Source organism: Sorex fumeus, unplaced genomic scaffold (genome assembly GCF_029834395.1).
Source record: "Sorex fumeus unplaced genomic scaffold, SorFum_2.1 ptg000009l, whole genome shotgun sequence".
Lineage (NCBI taxonomy): Eukaryota > Metazoa > Chordata > Mammalia > Eulipotyphla > Soricidae > Sorex > Sorex fumeus.
The window spans coordinates 34,985,870-35,005,417 of record NW_026606066.1 but is presented as its reverse complement, the minus strand read 5'-3'; the positions used below and the strand labels follow the sequence as shown (position 1 = coordinate 35,005,417).

Below are 19,548 nucleotides of genomic sequence, written 5' to 3'. Positions count from 1 at the left end.
AAATAAGAAAATAAAAGTGTTACTATAATTATTACTATGTTTAAAAAAATCGGCACCTCATCTACAGAGTTAAATCGTTCTTCAATTGTGAATTCTTATGGCTTTTCTCTCATAGACTAGATGGAGCAGATGTGATTATATTTTTTAATTTGTGTTATGGGGAAAGAGCTTTCTTTGTTTTCATAGGAATAATTTTATTTATTATTGTAGTGATACTTCAGATGCATCAGAAAAGACACTTTAATTATAAATAGTAATTGTTTGCAGCCTTGAAGTTCCTTTAGTTGCTGTTCTTGCAGGTCATTATATCTGCTCACAATGACTTGATTTCAGTAGTGCTATTAAACTCAATAATAAACACGGATGTCTCTTCTGCCACAGAAGCACAGGTGGACATCATGGTAGCAAGCCTCATGTGGTGTGACACATGGCACAACCCAACATGGGGGTGGAGATCACGCAGCTTGAGCTAGGAGTTATTTTATGTATACTTTTCTATAGATTTGTGTGTTTTTTTTGAACATCCAACATTCATGAGTATTATATTGTGTGACATTTTTTCACTAAATGCGTGCTATAATTTCTTAAAAACAGTGAAGACCCAACTAGTCCAACCTACTTGGAAGTCATAGTTCTCCCACTCTACCCCTTGTTATCTCTCTAGATGATATTTTTTACTCTGTCTTTTATAATGTTGGCACCCTGTGCATATTAGATGTAATCAGGGCTGAAAGGAAACTTGAATCCATCTGGAAGCAATAAACTTTTCTAAAAGACTGCACAGTGTTATTTAATCCTGTGACTTCTTACTGTGAGTGAAATTAAGATTTGATGCAGTTGTGTCACATCGTATTGATATCAAATTTATCTTCGTAGAAAAAAAATGACAGTGGTATTCAAGTACAGAGAAGAACATGGCTTGCTGTAATCCTATAAGCGATTTTGCTTTGATTGCATGTAACAATGAAGCTGAATAATAAAAATATATTATCTTTAATATTTAAGTTTTCTCTCAAATTTCTGTACTATCAGATAGCAAACACTTTTTTCCCTTTACCTCTATTTTTGTTCTTTGTTTCATAGTGCTATGTGGTAAAATTATGTAATGATAAAAATTGTGAAAAACACCTACTTGACTCATTTTTAATTGGGAGTGCACCTGTGTGAATTTTACATATTTAGAAAACCGAGATCAAAATTTAAAAAGTTAAAATCAGACTCTGAATCATTTTAAGATCTTTACTGATATAACTGCACCTCTAATTATTCTATCTAGAATGACTTTTAAAAATGTAGTTAGAGAAACTTGTTTTCTATGACTAGTAGTCTAAATAGTACCAACTGGCTGACTTAATTTATTTAGTGTTCTTAATTTTTTTCTGACTTTTTGTTGAAGTCCAACGAAACTAATTTAGATATAAAATTTAGCTTTCCAGGTGATTTTATTGAATTTTTTTTAGTCAATCAGTTTTCACAGAATTACTTACCTAAATATTTTGAATGTCAAAAACAAAACAAAAGTCAAACATGTTCATCAAGTATCTAGGTTTAGTGATGACATGAAATGAAGCATCAAATCCCCCAGGTGTTGAGTATATTAAAAATAAACATGAACTTTGTCTTGACTGTTATTAAGTTGTATTTTGAAGTAGAATTATGATAAGCTATATTAAAATTTTTAATCACTTTCCTTTGCCTCCACAAAGTCTAGGCCTGCAAATCTTCATCAAATAAAGGTGTACAGATATTTTCAGGATATCTTTTTTAATGTATATTTGTTCTCAGTTTATTCCTTTATGTTTTACATATATCATTCTGGCAGTTTCCCTTACTTTCCTCCTCTTTTCTTCTCCCAAAACACATACTATTTCCTGTGATTCCTGTAACAACTACTGTGACAGATTTGGCATCAGGAAAGAGGATCGGTTAATTAGGTGAATCTGTTTTGAGTTGATCAAGATTTTGACAATGTATTCTTAGTGCTTGACTCCTCAGATCAACTTCCTTTCTGGTACTAGGAGTTGTCTTCAGGTAAAAACAGTTACTTCTTTGGTGTTTTTGTGTGCTGGTTCTGCTCTCTTCCTACCACACTGGTTTTCTTGTTCCAAGTACAAATACCATGAACTTCAAGTAGTTCAAAAGTTTCCTTCCTTCCTTCCTTCCTTCCTTCCTTCCTTCCTTCCTTCCTTCCTTCCTTCCTTCCTTCCTTCCTCCCTCCCTCCCTCCCTCCCTCCCTCCCTCCCGCCTGCTCAGCACTCATGCCTCTGCTCTCATGAATCAAAACTGTTGGTGCTCAGGGGACAGTAGGGGTCTTAGGGATCAAACACAGGTTGGCTACATGTAAGGCAAGAATCTTTACTTGCTGTACTATTTACCTAGTCCCAAGTTCCTTGTTTTAGGGGTGGATAGATGATCACAATCTTGAGGGGAAAACTGAATTTGTCAGGTATAAAGGTGAGTGAAAAGTGTGTTTCAGCGAAAACTCTTTTAGATTATCTGGAGCGTTATATGATTTATTTTCTGTGACTATATGGTAATTGGGCAGATCTGATCAGCACAGAAAGGGCATTGATAGTTATGTTGGAGGTGAAAGCAAAGTCAATGTAATTGTTCCTATTTCTCAGAAGGAAGATTTCAGTAAGTTACCTTGGGTAGTGAGAAATATCAGGTACTTTCCCAAATAGAAAGCCTGACTTGGGCATTGTCCTTAGCTGCTGCAATTGAAGCCATTATTGTTACTTAGATTCAGTCCTGATCACAGTCTAGAGTGTTCCAAGCCAAGAAAGATGAACTCCTTGACCTTATTTCTCATAGGAAACTTGTCTGTAGAGAGTGTTACTTCAAACACTGATGTTCCTGGAATCTAGAAGATAAACTTAAATACGTCAAATGAGAGAAATTAGCCTTTGGATTCACCCTAAATGATTACATTCTTGTCCTTTTCCAGTTCTACCCCACACATTTTAAAAATCCCTCTATAAATAAGGAAGTGAGAAATTTCTAACATGTGACAATATTTCAGTTGAGTAGTACTGGGCTGTAGGAGTTTAGGGACTGGGAAATAGAGAATGTTTCTGAAAGTAAGTGTTAATGGGCTCTGACAGATGGTTAATGTTTAAAAAGACAAGTCAAGAAGGCCTTCCATTTGCTGGGTAATGAAGGAGCAAAGGTTCTGAGGTAGAAATGTGTACAATATGACTGAGATAATATATAATTGACTTAAATACAGTCAATAACAAAATTTTATTGGAGTCAAGTCTATGATTAAAGCAGTGAGGTAAGTGCTAGGATACAGAGATTAGAGGTAAAAGGATAATAAAGATACCATTGAAATGCAATATTAAGAAAGTAGAGAAAGGAAGTTAGTTATAAGATACCCGAGATTCATAATCTATATAAACATAACATTCACCTGTGTGTATATATGTGAAATGTATAGCATGTATGACCTGAACTGAGAATGCTGCAAAATGACTAGATTATAAAACTGCATCAGAAAAGGCCATATTTTTGTTGGTGCCATTTTTAAGAAATATTGTGAATGTGTTTTTCTCAGGAATTTAGGAGTGATTTTATAAAATTATAGAAGAAATATATATATATATTTCACTCCTAAATTATAGAAGAAATATATATATATTTCTTCTATAATTTTATAAAATACATATATACATTACAATGTATACAATGAATACATATATACATTACAATGCCTAGGAATAAATAGTCCTAATACAAATAGCACATTAATGTTCTTACTGAAGTAAAAATATAAGCCAATCATATTGTATAACAAAATCATAGAATATAAATTATGGGTTATGATTTTGAAATTTTATTAGGTTAGGGATTAATATAGGAATTTGTTGCATAGTCTAAAATATTAACTTATTAATGTTTAGCTATTTGATACAAGGTAATGAAAAGTAAAATGTATGAATCCTGCTATCTCAAGACTGCATTTCTAATGGTTATATGTATTCACAAAGCTATATACCATAGATTATGAAGTATTTTGGTCTTGGGACCCCATTACATGGATTAGTTATTAAAAAATCACAAAGAGCTGCTGTTTGTGTAAGTGGTGTGCATTGATATTGTAATTAAGTAAATAATTAAGTAGGTAACAATTAAGTAGATAATAAAATTTAAATACATAAAAATAATAAAAAATATTATCTACAAATTAAGTAGATAAAAGTTTCTCTCTCAGAAAAATCATTTAGTGTTAAGATGCTGTCAAACTCATTGACGCAAATACAAGATTTACAAAATTCTAATTCTTGTTCTTAAGTTCAGTTATCATCAGTGTTCTCAATTGTATTTCATGGATGATTGGCTCAGTTTGCGCATTTCCAGAAAATGTTTTCAAAATATTTGTTTATGAATACTGTCGTCTGTTGATCTATCAAATAAAAGTTATATTTCACAACAATGGCTAGTTCAGTTATAATCTAAATGCTTAGTGCCTTTTCTAAGAGTAATTTCTAAAAGAGATACTGATTTTGTTGTCGAAGATATGCCTAAGCAAATTTTCACTTCATCTTAAGCTGATTTAGTTAAGTATAGACATTTTTCTTTAAGTATTACTGCATTTCAAATGAAGGAACATCCTTCATTTCCCAGTGTTTAGATGAAATTAGTTTTTGAAAGCAGTCTGAAGTGTTGTAGAACGCAAGTCAATAGGAAAATTTGATGTCACTACCGTGTTTCATGCTGACACCAGGAGTTTTAACTTCTGTTACCTTTTGCGTCTTTAGTGCAGATGTAACTTGATGAAAAGGCAAGTGTTATTTGCATATTATCATAAAGATAATTTTGAAACTTCCATTCTCCATGACTATGCTCTGAAAGCTACCATGTTTTAATTTATCTTATTTATTTAAATGCTTGGCTTGCTAATTTCTCATGACTATTGTACAAAATAACTCCTTTATAAGATTTTTTCTGTATAAAAAAACACTATATAGAAGTCATTTTTTATTTTTGGGAGATGACTTAGAGGGAATGATTGATTTCTATGTACTGGTCAAAATATTTGGAATTTGAATCAATATGTGTCAAGAAAAAAGTTTTAGAAGATATTCTCTATGATAGGAAATCAAACAGGCCATAGTCTATTTTACTCTTTTAAAAATATATATCAATTTTATGTGATATGAGTAAATATAGAATTTATAATATTAATAATGCTGTGAATCATAGGTAATAAAATAAAACTATTTAAGCAGCTTTTATATTATAGAAATAACTAAATGATTGTAATAAGACTTTTCATTTGGGGTCTTAAAATGTGGCTTTTGGATATTGAATTGGCAATTTCTATCTCTTTTTTCTCTTTGAAAATGGTAGACAATTTTTTCCTTATTATTTTATAATCTACAAACTCTATTTCTTTTTATTCTTTATTTTTATTTAGGGAATTTTCTGCCATAACTGTTGTGCCATAATTCTGGAAGTTAATAATATATTATGATGTTTTTTCAGTAAACTAAGGGAACAGCCCTATTTGTTTAAACCCTGGTTTAACCTGATTATTAACAATTAAATTGTGTTTTCTTCTTACAATTAAAGTGTATTCAAATTTATTGGTCCCTTGCTTCACAGATTTATCTCAGTATGTGGTGTATTCAAACAGAATTTTGTATTTTTAATTAGGGGATTAGATGAGTAATTCTGAAGAGCCAAAAAAAAAATGTTAGACATCAGATTGCTTAACCATCTAATATACCTTAAGTGTGTGTATACACTATGTAGTAGGAGCCATCTATCAGGCAGGCTTCTTTTTCAAGCAGTATTTTAAAGAGTGGACATGTGCAGAAACTGTGAGCACAATTAGCGCCAAGCAGATAAATCCAGCTCTAATCCTGTTTACGGTCTGCATCAGACAGATGTGCCAAGATTGATTTAGACAAGCCCTAGGCTTACTGTAATATTTTTAAAAGTGCCATTCACTGTTCTATTTTTGTTAAACCTTTGCTAAATATTCTTAAGTATTGTTGGTTTTACTCTTCTAGTTAACCACTGTAACCTACTTTAAGCAGCTCCTACTTTGCTCTCATGGTGACAGGGTAACCTGCCAGGAGAGGTTATCTTTATTCCCTGTAATTAAATTGACTTTACCCCCAAGAAAATACAACAATAGGAAGTGGGTGCTGAATTAAATAAATAGCATGATATCCAATAGACGTATACTTAAATCCCTTGCAAGAACAGATGGTCCCCAGTATCTCTTTAAGTAATGTGAGAGCACAGTTACTGTTCTGAAACAACTAGCTATAACCAATATGATACTAATGAACCAGTAGATTGCAAATCATAAACCACATGCCAGAGAGTAAAATTATATATCAACTGTATAGTTTTCATTTTTATACCCTCTAGAAAAGTATGAATGATTTTTATATTTCATGTAGTACCAATTTATCAATTTATTGATTGACTAAATGTCTTTTAGTAATATATGTTTTGAGATGAGACTTAATTTACATTTAAAATGCACATACTGGAGAAGGTATTTTTATTTTTAAAATTCCCTTTCAGCATGCCATACATGTGTCAGACAGCACATGGATACTTTATGTACAATTATGAAAACATTTGCTTTTAATGTGCCAGGGGTAGCGAGTGTAGGAATTAAAGAAGCAATTCTTTTTTTTCAGCATTTATAAATGTACAAATCATTTAAAAACAGGTTTTTTTTTTTGTTTCACAGGGAAATTAAACTGATTCTGAGTCACTCTGAAGGAATTATTACAAATAAATGTAGATAACTGATCAATTTATTACACCCCTTTCAATCTTCTCTCTCAATGTGCTTTTATTTTCATCAATTTACTGCTGATAAATATATTTGTTTCAAGTGCATCAAAGAGTTAAGTATCACTGGAGTGGGGGATGAAGAGAAACAATGACCTTTTCAGTTTTTCAGCTTATTTTGTCAGATGATCCCAGGCTCCCGAAACTTCTCTGTGATGAGCCCGAGGGCTTTGCACCTAGAACCCAGAGGAACTTTGGCCTTAGCTGTCTTTCAAGACCAGGGACCCAGTGCCCTGTAGTCACACAGAGCCAGCTGGTCCACTACCTATGTCTTAAGATCTTTGAAACCAAACCAAAAAACACTATCAAATTAGATGACTGATCAAATAATAGTTACCTGCTTTTAAATAAAACATTTTAAACTTAAGTTCACAGAATTCTACAAGTTTCATTTCTGAAAATCATGTTCAGAATGAGAAAACAGTTTTCTGGTAAAACTAACATCATCACATATATTAAGAAAACATTATAGTGAAAATCAAGACACTTCCACAACTAGATAGAACTGGACAGATTTACTCATGTAATAGAAATACTTAGCATTGCAGAATTGAGTAATACATCAACACTTCAATGCAGGAACTTGGCAACTGGGAGATTTATCAAGTTGCTGAGAAAAAAAAATGCCGGAGAACATCTGCCAATTGTTAAAAATTTGAAAACTTTTATTCACAGGGCAATTGTCCTTCTTTTCCTTGCTCTAACTAAGCCTGTAGTTTCCTCTTAGTTTCTTCTCACATTGGCAATGAGACTTTTGGTACGAAAGCACCAATTTGAGTTTATAAACAAGTATTTGAAAAGGAGCTGGGAAACCCGATCAGGGTATTCAGGGATATTCAGGGATATTCAGATTTTTTAGTTCTGAAATACTTAACTCCCATCTTTTTTGAAGGTCACATTATTTTCTGATGGAATGTTACACAATTGACACATTTGCTGTCTGGTTATTTTCCTAAAAAATCAGTTAGAGACAATGATGACTTGCCTACTATTTTGAATTTGACTTGATTTTAAAAACAAATCTACAGGGTCAATGAGAGTGTATTAGCTTTAAAGAGAGTTTTTAAAGTAGGCCCAACATTAAGTGACTGTGACAAAAATTAGCAAGATGCTTCAATTTAAATCTTGAATCTGTCCTCTATCTTGTGTGACCATACACACTGTTTTAACCTCTCTGATTTTTCTCTTTTCAGAAAAACCATTAGTTCCTGTATGTTAGTATGAGGAAAAAAATGAGATAACACAAGGAACATGCTTAAGATGATGGTGGCAGACAGTACATGGTCATTTAATGTTAACCTCTTTAAGGAATTGAAATTTTAAAAGTTAAAATAATATGATCAAGTTATTTTAGGATGAATAAGGAAAAAATCTTTGCGGATGAATTATAAATTATATTTTTTACATCAGCAGAGTTAATCAATCAGCAAACTTAACCATAGTCTCACTCTCCTCAATTTTCATATGCATATATTTATATATGTGCACATTGTAATTACACACATTAGGTACTTAATGACTACTAAAAATACAGTAATAGAAATAAACTGTTTCATTATGGTAGAGGGGAAATGTCATCCAGAAGGAAGAGGGAGAGCTGATAGTTGCTAAAGTGTTATGCATGAAACCCTATGGGTGACAATAATGTAAGCGTCACTGCAAAAGCTTACAAATAAGCATCTCTTGTAGAGGTAGACTTATGGTTGGGAGGCAAATGCAGGATTAGAACTGGTATGTATGCATTTTATGCCTGAAACTCAATCATAAATAGCTTTGTAATTTCACAGTGACTAAATAAAAATTAAAAACTAAGGAATATGCTATTTTATTATATACCATATTTTTAGTCAGACTTCTGTATTTTAATTTTAAACATATAATTATATGCATTTTACAGAATGTATACTCTTACCTTTACATTTTGGTTGCTCCAAATTTTGCTCAAATAATGCCTAGGTAAGCATACTTTGAGCTAGATTGTGCAAATTTTATTTCCTTTACGGTAAATTTTTAGAAGCAAAATTCTTATAGTAAAGGGCCCTCCCGTTGATCATCGATTTGCTCGAGTGGGCCCAGTAACGTCTCCATTGGAGACTTTGTTGTTACTGTGTCTGACATATCGAATACTCTTGGTAGCTTGCCGGGATCTCCGAGAGGGGCAGAGGAATCGAACTCGGGTCGGCCATGTTGGCTGCGTGCAAGGCAAACGCCCTACCCGCTGTGCTATCTCTCCAACCCTGGTTAGTACTTGGATGGGGTTGGAGAATTCTTATAAGTAGAAAAATTTTACAAGTAGCAAGTGAACATATTCTATTTTTATTATTATTTGGGTGGTATTGGGCCACACATAGAGATGCATAGTGACTATTTGTGACTATGCTCAAGGACCATGTACAGTGCCTTGGATCTACCCAGAATCTAACTGGGTAAGCCACATACAAAGCAAGAGGCTCACTCTCCATGGTATATCTCTGGCCCTAAATGTACATGTTTTGAAAGACTTATCTTTTCCACATTTAAAATTATAAAATACAATGCTAATTAAAGAGGATATTATGAAACAACATAAGACGAAATTAATATCATGTTTTCTACTTCATATCTCTTTTAGTAGATCACTGGTATTAAAGATTGTTAAACTTTTTTATATTTGGGTTTATTATTATTTTCCTCTTTCTGAAAGGGAGATCAAATGCCTCAGATTGCTCTGTAACAAGATTTTATTCCATTTATTTATACCTGGGCTGGAGCGATAGCACAGCGGTAGGGCGTTTGCCTTGCACGCAGCCAACATGGCCGACCCGAGTTCGATTCCTCCGCCCCTCTCGGAGAGCCCGGCAAGCTACCGAGAGTATTCGATATGCCAGACACAGTAACAACAAAGTCTCCAATGGAGACGTTACTGGGCCCGCTCGAGCAAATCGATGATTAACGGGAGGGCCTTTACTTTCTTACTTTACTTTATTTATACCTCTTAACATCCTTTTAGATTAGCACACAGAGACCTAATTTGATCATTTATGAGCTATGGGGGACTATAACTTAACCATCCCTCTATTGAAAAATAGGAACATTATTTCAGATATTCTTATTATAAGCATTGTTGCAATGAACATTTAGAAATCTTTCAATATGTATTTTCAACTTGTTCTCCAGCAGTTCTCATTTTTTGCATTCTCATCGGCAACTGAGACTGTTTCTCTTTGCCAGTGAGCATTATTTTTGATCTTGTGCCAGTCTAAAAGGCAAAACTGGTATCTTGTTGTTTTCATTTGCATTTCTTTGATTACTAATTGGGTTGAACTTTTTCATATGTCCCTTGGTCAATTTGCATTTCTTCTTTTGTGAAATGCCTGCTTGAGTCTTTTATGCACTGGTCTACTGAAGGGATTCTTTCCTTGATTAAACAGACTGTTTAACTATCACATGTTACAAGTATTTCTGTTCAGTTGACCTTTGCTTATAACTTCTATTTATGGAACTTTCAAACTTTATAAGTATTGAATAATTTTTAACATACAAATTATGTTAAACACCTTAATTTTGGAGCTGGAGCGATAGCACAGCGGGTAGGGCGTCTGCCTTGCATGCGGCCAACATGGCCGACCCGAGTTCGATTCCTCCGCCCCTCTCGGAGAGCCCGGCAAGCTACCGAGAGTATTCGATATGCCAGACACAGTAACAACGAAGTCTCCAATGGAGACGTTACTGGGCCCGCTCGAGCAAATCGACGATCAACGGGAGGGCCTTTACCTTTACTTTACTTTTACCTTAATTTTGAATTGTTTTCCTTCGTTGTCATTCTTAATTAAGGCCATCCTAACTCATAATTTTATTTATTTATTTATTTATATATTTTTTGCTCTAACTTATAATTTTCTGAGATCAGACAAGATCGGGCGCGTTCAGGGTGGTATGGCCGTAGACATAATTTTGGGCTGGAGTGATAGCACAGCGGTAGGGCATTTGCCTTGCACGCAGCCAACATGGCCGACCCGAGTTCGATTCCTTTGCCCCTCTCGGAGAGCCCGGCAAGCCACTGAGAGTATCTCGCCCGCACGGCAGAGCCTGGCAAGCTGCCCGTGATGTATTTGATATGCCAAACACAGTAACAACAAAGTCTCCAATGGAGACGTTACTGGGCCCGTTCGAGCAAATCGATGAACAACGGGAGGACATTGACAGTGACAGTGGTTACTCCTGGCTTTGCACTTAAGATCACACCCAGCACTGCACAGTGGTTACTCCTGGCTTTGCACTTAAGAATTACTCCTGATGGTGCTCCGGGGACCATCTGTGATGCTGGGAATCAAACTCGGGTAGGCCACGTGCAAGGCAAATGCCCTACCCACTCTATTATTGCTCCAGGTCCCCCAAATGTTATTTTTAATAGACAAATTCATGTATATTTTTGGCAAGACTCTTAATATCTCATTTTTTAAAAATTAAAAGGTAAAAGGTAAAGGTAAAGGCCCTCCCGTTGATCGTCGATTTGCTCGAGCAGGCCCAGTAACGTCTCCATTGGAGACTTTGTTGTTACTGTGTTTTAAAAAATTAACCAGTCCTAAATCACATTTTACTGAATATTTCTACTGAACTTTAGATCCCACAATCATTACATTAACAACATTAAAAATGTAGATAAACATTTATCTGGACCATTTGTTCATAGTTCTTTTATTACTAATAGTTTTAAAAATTGTTATATTTGATCAGACAGTTAATCATCATTGTACTTTAAAAATATTTTCCTGGGACTGGAGAGATAATCCATACAGCTGGTGTGTAGCCAACTCAGATTTGACTCCCAGCACCCCATCTGGTTCCCTGAATCCTGCCAAAAGTGACCCCTGAGCACCACCATGTATATCCCAAAAACCAATCTCCCACTTTAGGCCAGAATATAGTATAGGGGTTAATGTGCTTGCCTCACATGCAGTCAAAACCGGTTTTTTAATCCCTGGCATCACATGTAGTCCTTTGAGCACTGCCAGGGAAGTGATTCTCGAGCACAGAACAAGAGTGAACCTAGCGAACTAACAGGTATAGCCTAGGTACCCCTTCCAAATAGTTTCTTCATTAAGACATTCTATAAAAACAGTGAAAATGATGCAGTCTCTTATATCCAAGAAAATATCATTGCAACCTGAAGTTGGAGGATCTTTTTAATAGAGCATGACCTCTTCCGATTATACTTAACTTCGTACTAGATACATCAGGGTCACAAGAGGTGCTCTTGATAGGGAGGGTATCAGTGACGGGGATTGAATTCTGGACCTTGGGAATACAAGGCATTTGTTTCATCCATTTGAGCTTTCTCTCCTATACTATACTCCTGATATTATGATTAGGATTGTAAAAGGTAGTTATGAATAGTAAGAATCCTAATAGGGAATATATGTAATCTTAAAATCTGTTATGCCCATTTATTCAATTATTTGCTTCTTAGGTATTTTGAATCTTCTCTCTCGACATCCATATTATTTTGCTAAGTTTATCCCTCTCATTATCGTAGGGTACTTCTTTTTCTGTACTATGGCTTTCTTCGTGGTACCCATGTATTTGTAATGGCTATACTTTCTGCTTGTTATTAGCTCTTACAATTTTAAGTTGTTTCTTTTGAGTATTTGAAAATACATTATTATTATCTAAATTGTTGTAGTTTCAGCTCCACTATTCCAAGCCCCACCATGACTTTTTTTTAATTTAATTTTCTTTATGTCAGAGTTAACAGAACAACTCGAAATAATGAATGATAATAGAATTTTGCCCTATGTGTAGAAATTATTATAATAGCTCATATTAAAGAAATCATTGATTTGTTTGTTGTTAAAATAAAATGCCTGTGTATGATGAAGATTTTTTTCACTCAAATATAGAACTTCAAATTTAATGTCAAAAAGGTTTATTTTATCCAGTTTATCTTTTTTCTCCCATTAGGTTTCTGTTTCTGTATTTATTTATGTGGGGCTCCTGTTATATAGTTGACAAAATCAAGTGTTCCAGTTATGAGATATAAGATTATATTAAATATTAAAATATCTAGTTAGAAAGTTGTTTCCAGTACATATAAGAATAATTTTAGTCATATTTACCTAACTCATGAAAATGGTTATGAACAAGCAGTAAAATGCATGTGTAGAGACAGTGCTCTGAGAAAAAATTAAAAATAGATATGAAAAGATAAAATAGATTAAAATACTGTTGTTATAATCAAGGACAAAAATTCTTTAAAGGTAGGCAAGCACAGACATTAAACTGTATGAAGCAGACACGGGTAGCATTCCTATATTATGGGATGCAAAACCTTGAAAGTGTCTGAGATGTGTGGAAAGGATAATTCTTTCTTGTCAGTGGATTTTTAACTGCATGTCTGTAGACCATTGACATCTACAGACATTTCTTTTGATCTATGAAAAATTTATTGTCTTTTGGGATTGGGGAAATAGTGCAAAGGGCTGTAGTGCATCCTTTAGATGTGAGATCCTTGAGAGATAATGCATAGTCCCCAATGCACTGCTGGGAATAGCTCTCATATACCCCTAGGTGTGGCCCCCCAAAACCCAGAAAATTTGGTTGCCTGGACCATGAACAGTACATGAGGCAGTAACTTTGTCATTGGCAGGGTGTTTTTGCAACCAGCAGCTGTCAGCAGATCTGTGGTAGAAAATCACTGTTCTCTAGAAATATCTCTGTTTTCCTTGTTGCCAGGATCCTGGTCTTTGTGGAGCATCAGATCCTTTGCATGGTCTTTACCTGGATCAAGGGCATAAGCCTCTACTCGTTTCCATTCTCCCCTATCCAGATACTCTCCTGGACTAGATGCCCTGATGTCTGTGTTATCCACTCTGAATGGAGCCTCCATGAATTTTTTTATTCCCTTCTGTTTGATGAAGTATAACTCACCTCCGTGTCTATTCTATTGAACTTTCTGGTGGTGATGGAGGTGTTGAGGGTACTGTCAACCTCACCCCGAGTTGTGAGACTGTTGGTGATTCACTTAATTAACTATCTACTGCTTTGGGGAACAAAGCATGGCACTGCTTTTATTCTCAAATTGGCATCAGAAGTGCTTTAAATTTAATTTAGTTTTAATTTTTGCATGGTGACATCTGGTGGTGCTATGGAGCTAGAAAGGCATGCAGTGTTGGGGATCAAACCCATGGTTTGCACATGGAAGAAATGTGTTCTGCCACTTGAGCCACATCTCTGATCTCAATGATAAGGACAAATAGGAAAGAAATGAGGGAGAAATAAAAAGAGTTAGATAGCAAGTAACAGGAGCAGGGCTCTTGACCCCTGCAACATTGGTAGTATAGAGGAAAATGTATAAAACCTACAACACTGCAAGCAGGAGACCAAACTTCAATAACTAAACTTAAAAATGTGCTTGCCAGGGGTATGGTGCTGCCAGCAGGTCAATCTGTACCTGTGAGGTGAGTGCATCAGCAGTCTGATGGCACCGTCAGACTATCAGATACTCCAAAATTGCTGCTGTGCCTTTGGCCAGACCCCAAAAAACTTGGGGCAAAGTTTACCAAGAAAGTAAACGGTCAAAAGTTAGGTTTGTGGGAGACACACCCATAAACCACCTCCAGCTCAGCTATATAATTGGAGGCATGGCCTCTCTGGTTCCTGATCAAACTGCTTAACGGCCATGATCCCAGAGACTCAGAAACGAATCTCGGAACCCAAAGGCTTTTGGCAGAAATGCGTCCTGTTCCTGCAGTAGGTTACTGGGGCTGGGCCACTCCAGGTGGGAATAGGTTTTGTGTCTTGGCCTGTTCCCCTTGGTGTCCTGGTGACTACCACCCTCCAGAGGACACTGAACAGTCAGGTTTGGGCCTGCAGTGACAAGACACGTGGGGCCTCACCAGATGTCTCCAGAGGCAAAAGGACTTAATCCAGAGCCCGGCAGCTTGTGGCAGAAAAGTGAATGGACCATGCGTTAAACTACGGCACCATGCCTCCCTGGGAGGGAAAGGGTGTTGCTCCTTTCCACCCTTTTCCCGCCCGGCAGCAAGGCGGCTGCTGCCTCAGAGCTTATTGGAAAGCCAGGTGTGAGCTAGCGGTGATGGGGCAACTGCAGTCTCATGGGAAGGGGGACAGTACCGGCTCATCCTTCACGCCCTACTGAGGTCACGGGTTGCCACCCACCAGCGGCTCTCTGGCATGGCCATGGCTCCAGAGGCAAAAGGACTTAATACAGAGCCTGGAAGCTTGTGGCAGAAAAGTAAATGGACCATGCATTAAACTACGGTGCCATGCCTCCCCAGGAGGGAAAGGATGTTGCTCCAGTCCGTCTTCCCCTGCCCCCACCAGCAGCAAGGTGGTTGCTGCCTCAGAGCTTATTAGAAAGCCAGGTATGAATCAGCGGTGACTGGGCAACTGTAGTCTCATGGGAAGGGGGATGGTACTGGCTCGTCCTTCATGCCCTACCGAGGTCATGAGTTGCCCCCACAAGCGGCTCTCCAGCACGGCCATGGCTCCAGAGGCAAAAGGACTTAACCCAGAGCCTGGCAGCTTGTGGCAGAAAAGTGAATGGACCATGCATTAAACTACGGTGCCATGCCTCCCCAGGAGGGAAAGGGTATTGCTCCCTTCAGCCTTTCCCCCCCTTTTAGCAAGGTGACCTCCACCTCAGAGCTTATTGGAAAGCCAGGTATGAGCTGGCGGTGATGGGGCAACTGCAGTCTCATGGGAAGGGGGACAGTACCGGCTCATCCTTCATGCCCTACTGAGGTCACGAGTTGCCACCCATGAGCGGCTCTCCGGCACAGCCATAATACCAGACACACAGAAACCAATCTCGTAATTATCTGGCTCTTCGCAGAAATCCAAAATCACGAGGCCGCTATTGCAGCCACGTGAGATTATATGATTCTCATAACTAGCTATAGAAACAAAGTATTTCACAATGCCTTTTCAGCAATTCTGATTGTTGGGAGGGAAATTCTAAACAATAATGGTGCATCTTTTGTCGAAATTATGAATGTATTCCATGTAGAGAAGAGTTAACTGGAAATCATCTGCCTCACAGGTATTGGGAAGGGTGGGAGGGTGGGTATGTTGGGGTTCTTGGTGGTGGAAAAAGAGTAGTGGTGAAGGGAGAGGTGTTTAATCATTGTATGTCCGAGACTTAAACCTGAAAGCTTAGTAACTTTTCCCACAGTGATTCAATAAATAAATGTAAGAAGAAAAATAAATAAATAAAATTATGAAAAAAAAGTAAGGTGGAGTTCATTCCCAATTCAATCAGCTAATCAGTGGCTGAATAAATAGCAGTACTCCTACATAAAAAAGAATATGGGAATATATTCCGGAGAGGCAAATTTCATGTGTGCTTGCCAAGAACACATGAAAATTGGGAACATAGGTGGAGGGAAGGGCTCTCTGGTGATGGAATTGATCACGGTCCTCCCGTTGTTCATCGATTTGCTTGAGCGGGCCCAGTAACGTCTCCATCGTGAGACTTGTTGTTACTGTGTCTGGCATATTGAATACATCACGGGGAACTTGCCAGGCTCTGCCGTGCGGGCGAGATACTCTCGATAACTTGCCGGGCTCTCTGAGAGGGGCGGAGGAATTGAACTTGGGTCAGCCATGTTGGTTGCTTGTAAGGCAAATGCCCTACCGCTGAGCTGGAATTGATGTTGGAACATTTTTGTCAGAAGCTCAACTTGTAGATCATAGTAGCACTGTACCACTGTAGCCCGGTCCTTTCATTGGTCATAGATTTGCTTGAGCGGACACCAGTACCTTAATTAAATCACTGTATCACTGTCATTGTGATAAGGTCCTCCCATTGATCGTTGATTTGCTCGAGCGGGCCCAGTAACGTCTCCATTGGAGACTTTGTTGTTACTGTGTCTGGCATATCGAATATTCTCGGTAGCTTGCCAGGCTCTCCGAGAGGGGCAGAGGAATTGAACTTGGGTCGGCCATGTTGGCCGCTTGTAAGGCGAACGCCCTACCGCTGTGCTATAAAGTAAAAAATACTTCTACTTTGAGAATCAATTAAAATGACCATTTACCGCAATGGATATTTACTGACTTATTTTAAAATAACCAATAAAAAATTAAAATAACCAAATAAAGTTTCATGACACTGTAAACTTGTCTGATTATGATAATATTCCACTATATCTTTATAATTAGCAGAAATTAATAATATTTCTCTCAAATGATCATAACTTCTTCCCCTTTTGCATATATTTCACTTCACCTGGAATACACATTTATTTTCTCTACATGTTGCCTTCAACAACATGTGACTCACTATTTAAAAAATAGTAAATTCTACTTCTAGTACTTTCTTTCTTGTATCTTATATTTTTGGAATTCTTTTTTTTTCTTTTTGGGTCACACCCCGGCGACGCTCAGGGGTTACTCCTGGCTCATGCACTCAGGAATTGCTCCTGGCGGTGCTCGGGGGACCATATGGGATGCTGGGAATCAAACCTGTGTCGGCCATGTTGGCTGCGTGCAAGGCAAATGCCTTACTAGCTGTGCTATTGCTCCAGCCCCCATTTTTTGGAATTCTTGATGCATTAGATCTAACTAGATTCTTAACATCCTAAGTTTTGTCTGGAAGCCACACTATTACATTTTTTTAATTTCTTTATGCTAGGGAAACTTCATTTCCTCCTTACCTGATGTTGAAACAATTATAAAGGATTTTAGTAAAAATTGCAAATGCAGTTTTTTTCGTTTTTGCTATTATTCATACATGTTTGCTGTGTACACAGTGATTTTGATAGGAATATTTAATTTCTCTTTCAGGTGATTCCAAGCCTGATTTGCTATATGATGAAGAAGTTATTGAACTTAAAGACATATTCTCTGTCAAATTGAAATGGCGGTATTCTGCTAAACAGGAGAAATGCAATACTTTACTAGGCATCACACTCTTCTTCTGTTTGAAAAAGGAACAAAATAAATTAAAGAATTGTACACTTGATCTTATTAATCTAAGTGAAGACTACTGTGATCTATGGTTTAGACAGCTGAAAAAACTTTTGGCAGGTAAGTACACTTTAAGGTATTTTTTAACGTGTTTACTTTCCTCCAAATACATATGTGTTTACTAATATATACATCTTTGATATAATATTGAGGCCGTTTCCTTCAATTACCAGTTTGTTGATTTTTTTATGCAAGGGTGTTGAAGTTTATCGCAAGAGTTTCTTTTTTTTTAAATTATTTTTATTAGTGAAACACCATGAGGTACAGTTGTAGAGTTACAATTGTTTGTGCTTGGGTTTCAGTTATACAATGATTGAGTACCCATCCCTCCACCAGTGCCCATTCTTAACCTCCAGTGCTCCCAGTGTCCCCACCCTCCCATCCCACCCCACCACGGTGGCAGGGCATTCCCTTTTGTTTTCTCTCTCCTTTTGGGTGCTGTGGTTGCAAAAGAGGCATTGAGTGGCAATCATGTTCAGTCTATAGTCTACTTTCAGCATGCATCTCTCATCCTGGGAGCATCCTCCCAACACCCTTTATTTGGTGCTCCCTTCTCTATCTGAGCTTCGTTTTTCCCTAGCATGTGCAGCTGGCCTCCAAACCATGGAGTGAACCTACTGGTACTTATCTCGAGAAACTATTCTTGGGTATTAATCTCATATTTTGTTACTTTATATTCCCCAGATGAATGCAATCTTTCTATGTCTGTCCCTCTCTTTCTGACTCATTTCATTTAGCATGATACTTTCCATGTAGTACCACTTTTATGTAAATGTCATGACTTCATCTTTTCTAACAGCTGCATAGTACTCCGTTGTGTAGATGTACCAAAGTTTCTTTAACCAGTCATCTGTTCTCAGGCACTCAGGTTCTTTTTTTTCAGATTTTGGCTATTTGAATAGTGCAGAAATGAACATAGAATTGCAAATATCATTTTGACTGTACTTTTTTGCCTCTCTGGGATATATTCCCAGGAGTGGTATAACTGGGTCCAATGGGAGCTCAATTTCTAATTTTTTGATAATTGCCCATACTGTTTTCCAAAAGACAAGAGTTTCTATATCAACTGAAATTGTGTGATTTTAAAAAAATGAAAACCTTTTTAAGTTATTTTAAAAAAATATTATGAAGCCATCATTTTAAATAGTGATTCATTTTCTTCTTTCTTCACTTATTTCAGATAATACCAAAGCTAAATTTCTGCTCATGTGAACTTTTATTTTATTGTATATATGCAGTATATTGATTTAGCTTTCATATGTTGAATCACTAACATTTTCTTGGAGTACACGCCACTTGATCATTGATAGATAATTTTAAAATTTATTGAATTTTGTTTTCTGGTATTTTTTAGCACTTTTCCTGGTATTTGTTGAGCAAATATTCATGAAAGATATTGATTTGTGCTGTTTTGCCCTGGTATACATCTTGCTTTGGTATTATTTATTAGAAAATGAGTTAGGGAACTGACTACTCAATGACAGCTCTGAAAATCTGAAATTATACAAATATTAAATAATTCAGTTCACTTGAAAGTTTTATTAAAATTTATTTTTTGTTACAGTTTATCTTAAACTTATATTAAGATTTGTTTTCCTCCCAGACACATGTTGATGGCAACTTCTATATACATGCTAGGTGGATAGGTATGAACAGTTTTTTAAGGGTATTTAAGTTGTCTATTTCAGACTAGATTTTTCTAAAGGCTAAAAAACATAAAAGTGAGGATATATTATAGGTCATATTTTATATAATATATCCACA

The 19,548-nt window shown here is 36.5% G+C and overlaps 1 protein-coding gene across 1 annotated transcript in view; it reads left to right on the top strand.

The window, feature by feature from the left end:
• CERKL (ceramide kinase like) overlaps positions 1-19,548 on the top strand; it is a 127,536-nt gene that overhangs the window by 41,697 nt on the left and 66,291 nt on the right. The window contains exon 2 of the mRNA XM_056110409.1: positions 17,602-17,844. Coding sequence (XP_055966384.1) covers positions 17,602-17,844 — 243 coding nt within the window. The remainder of the gene's footprint in view (positions 1-17,601; positions 17,845-19,548) is intronic.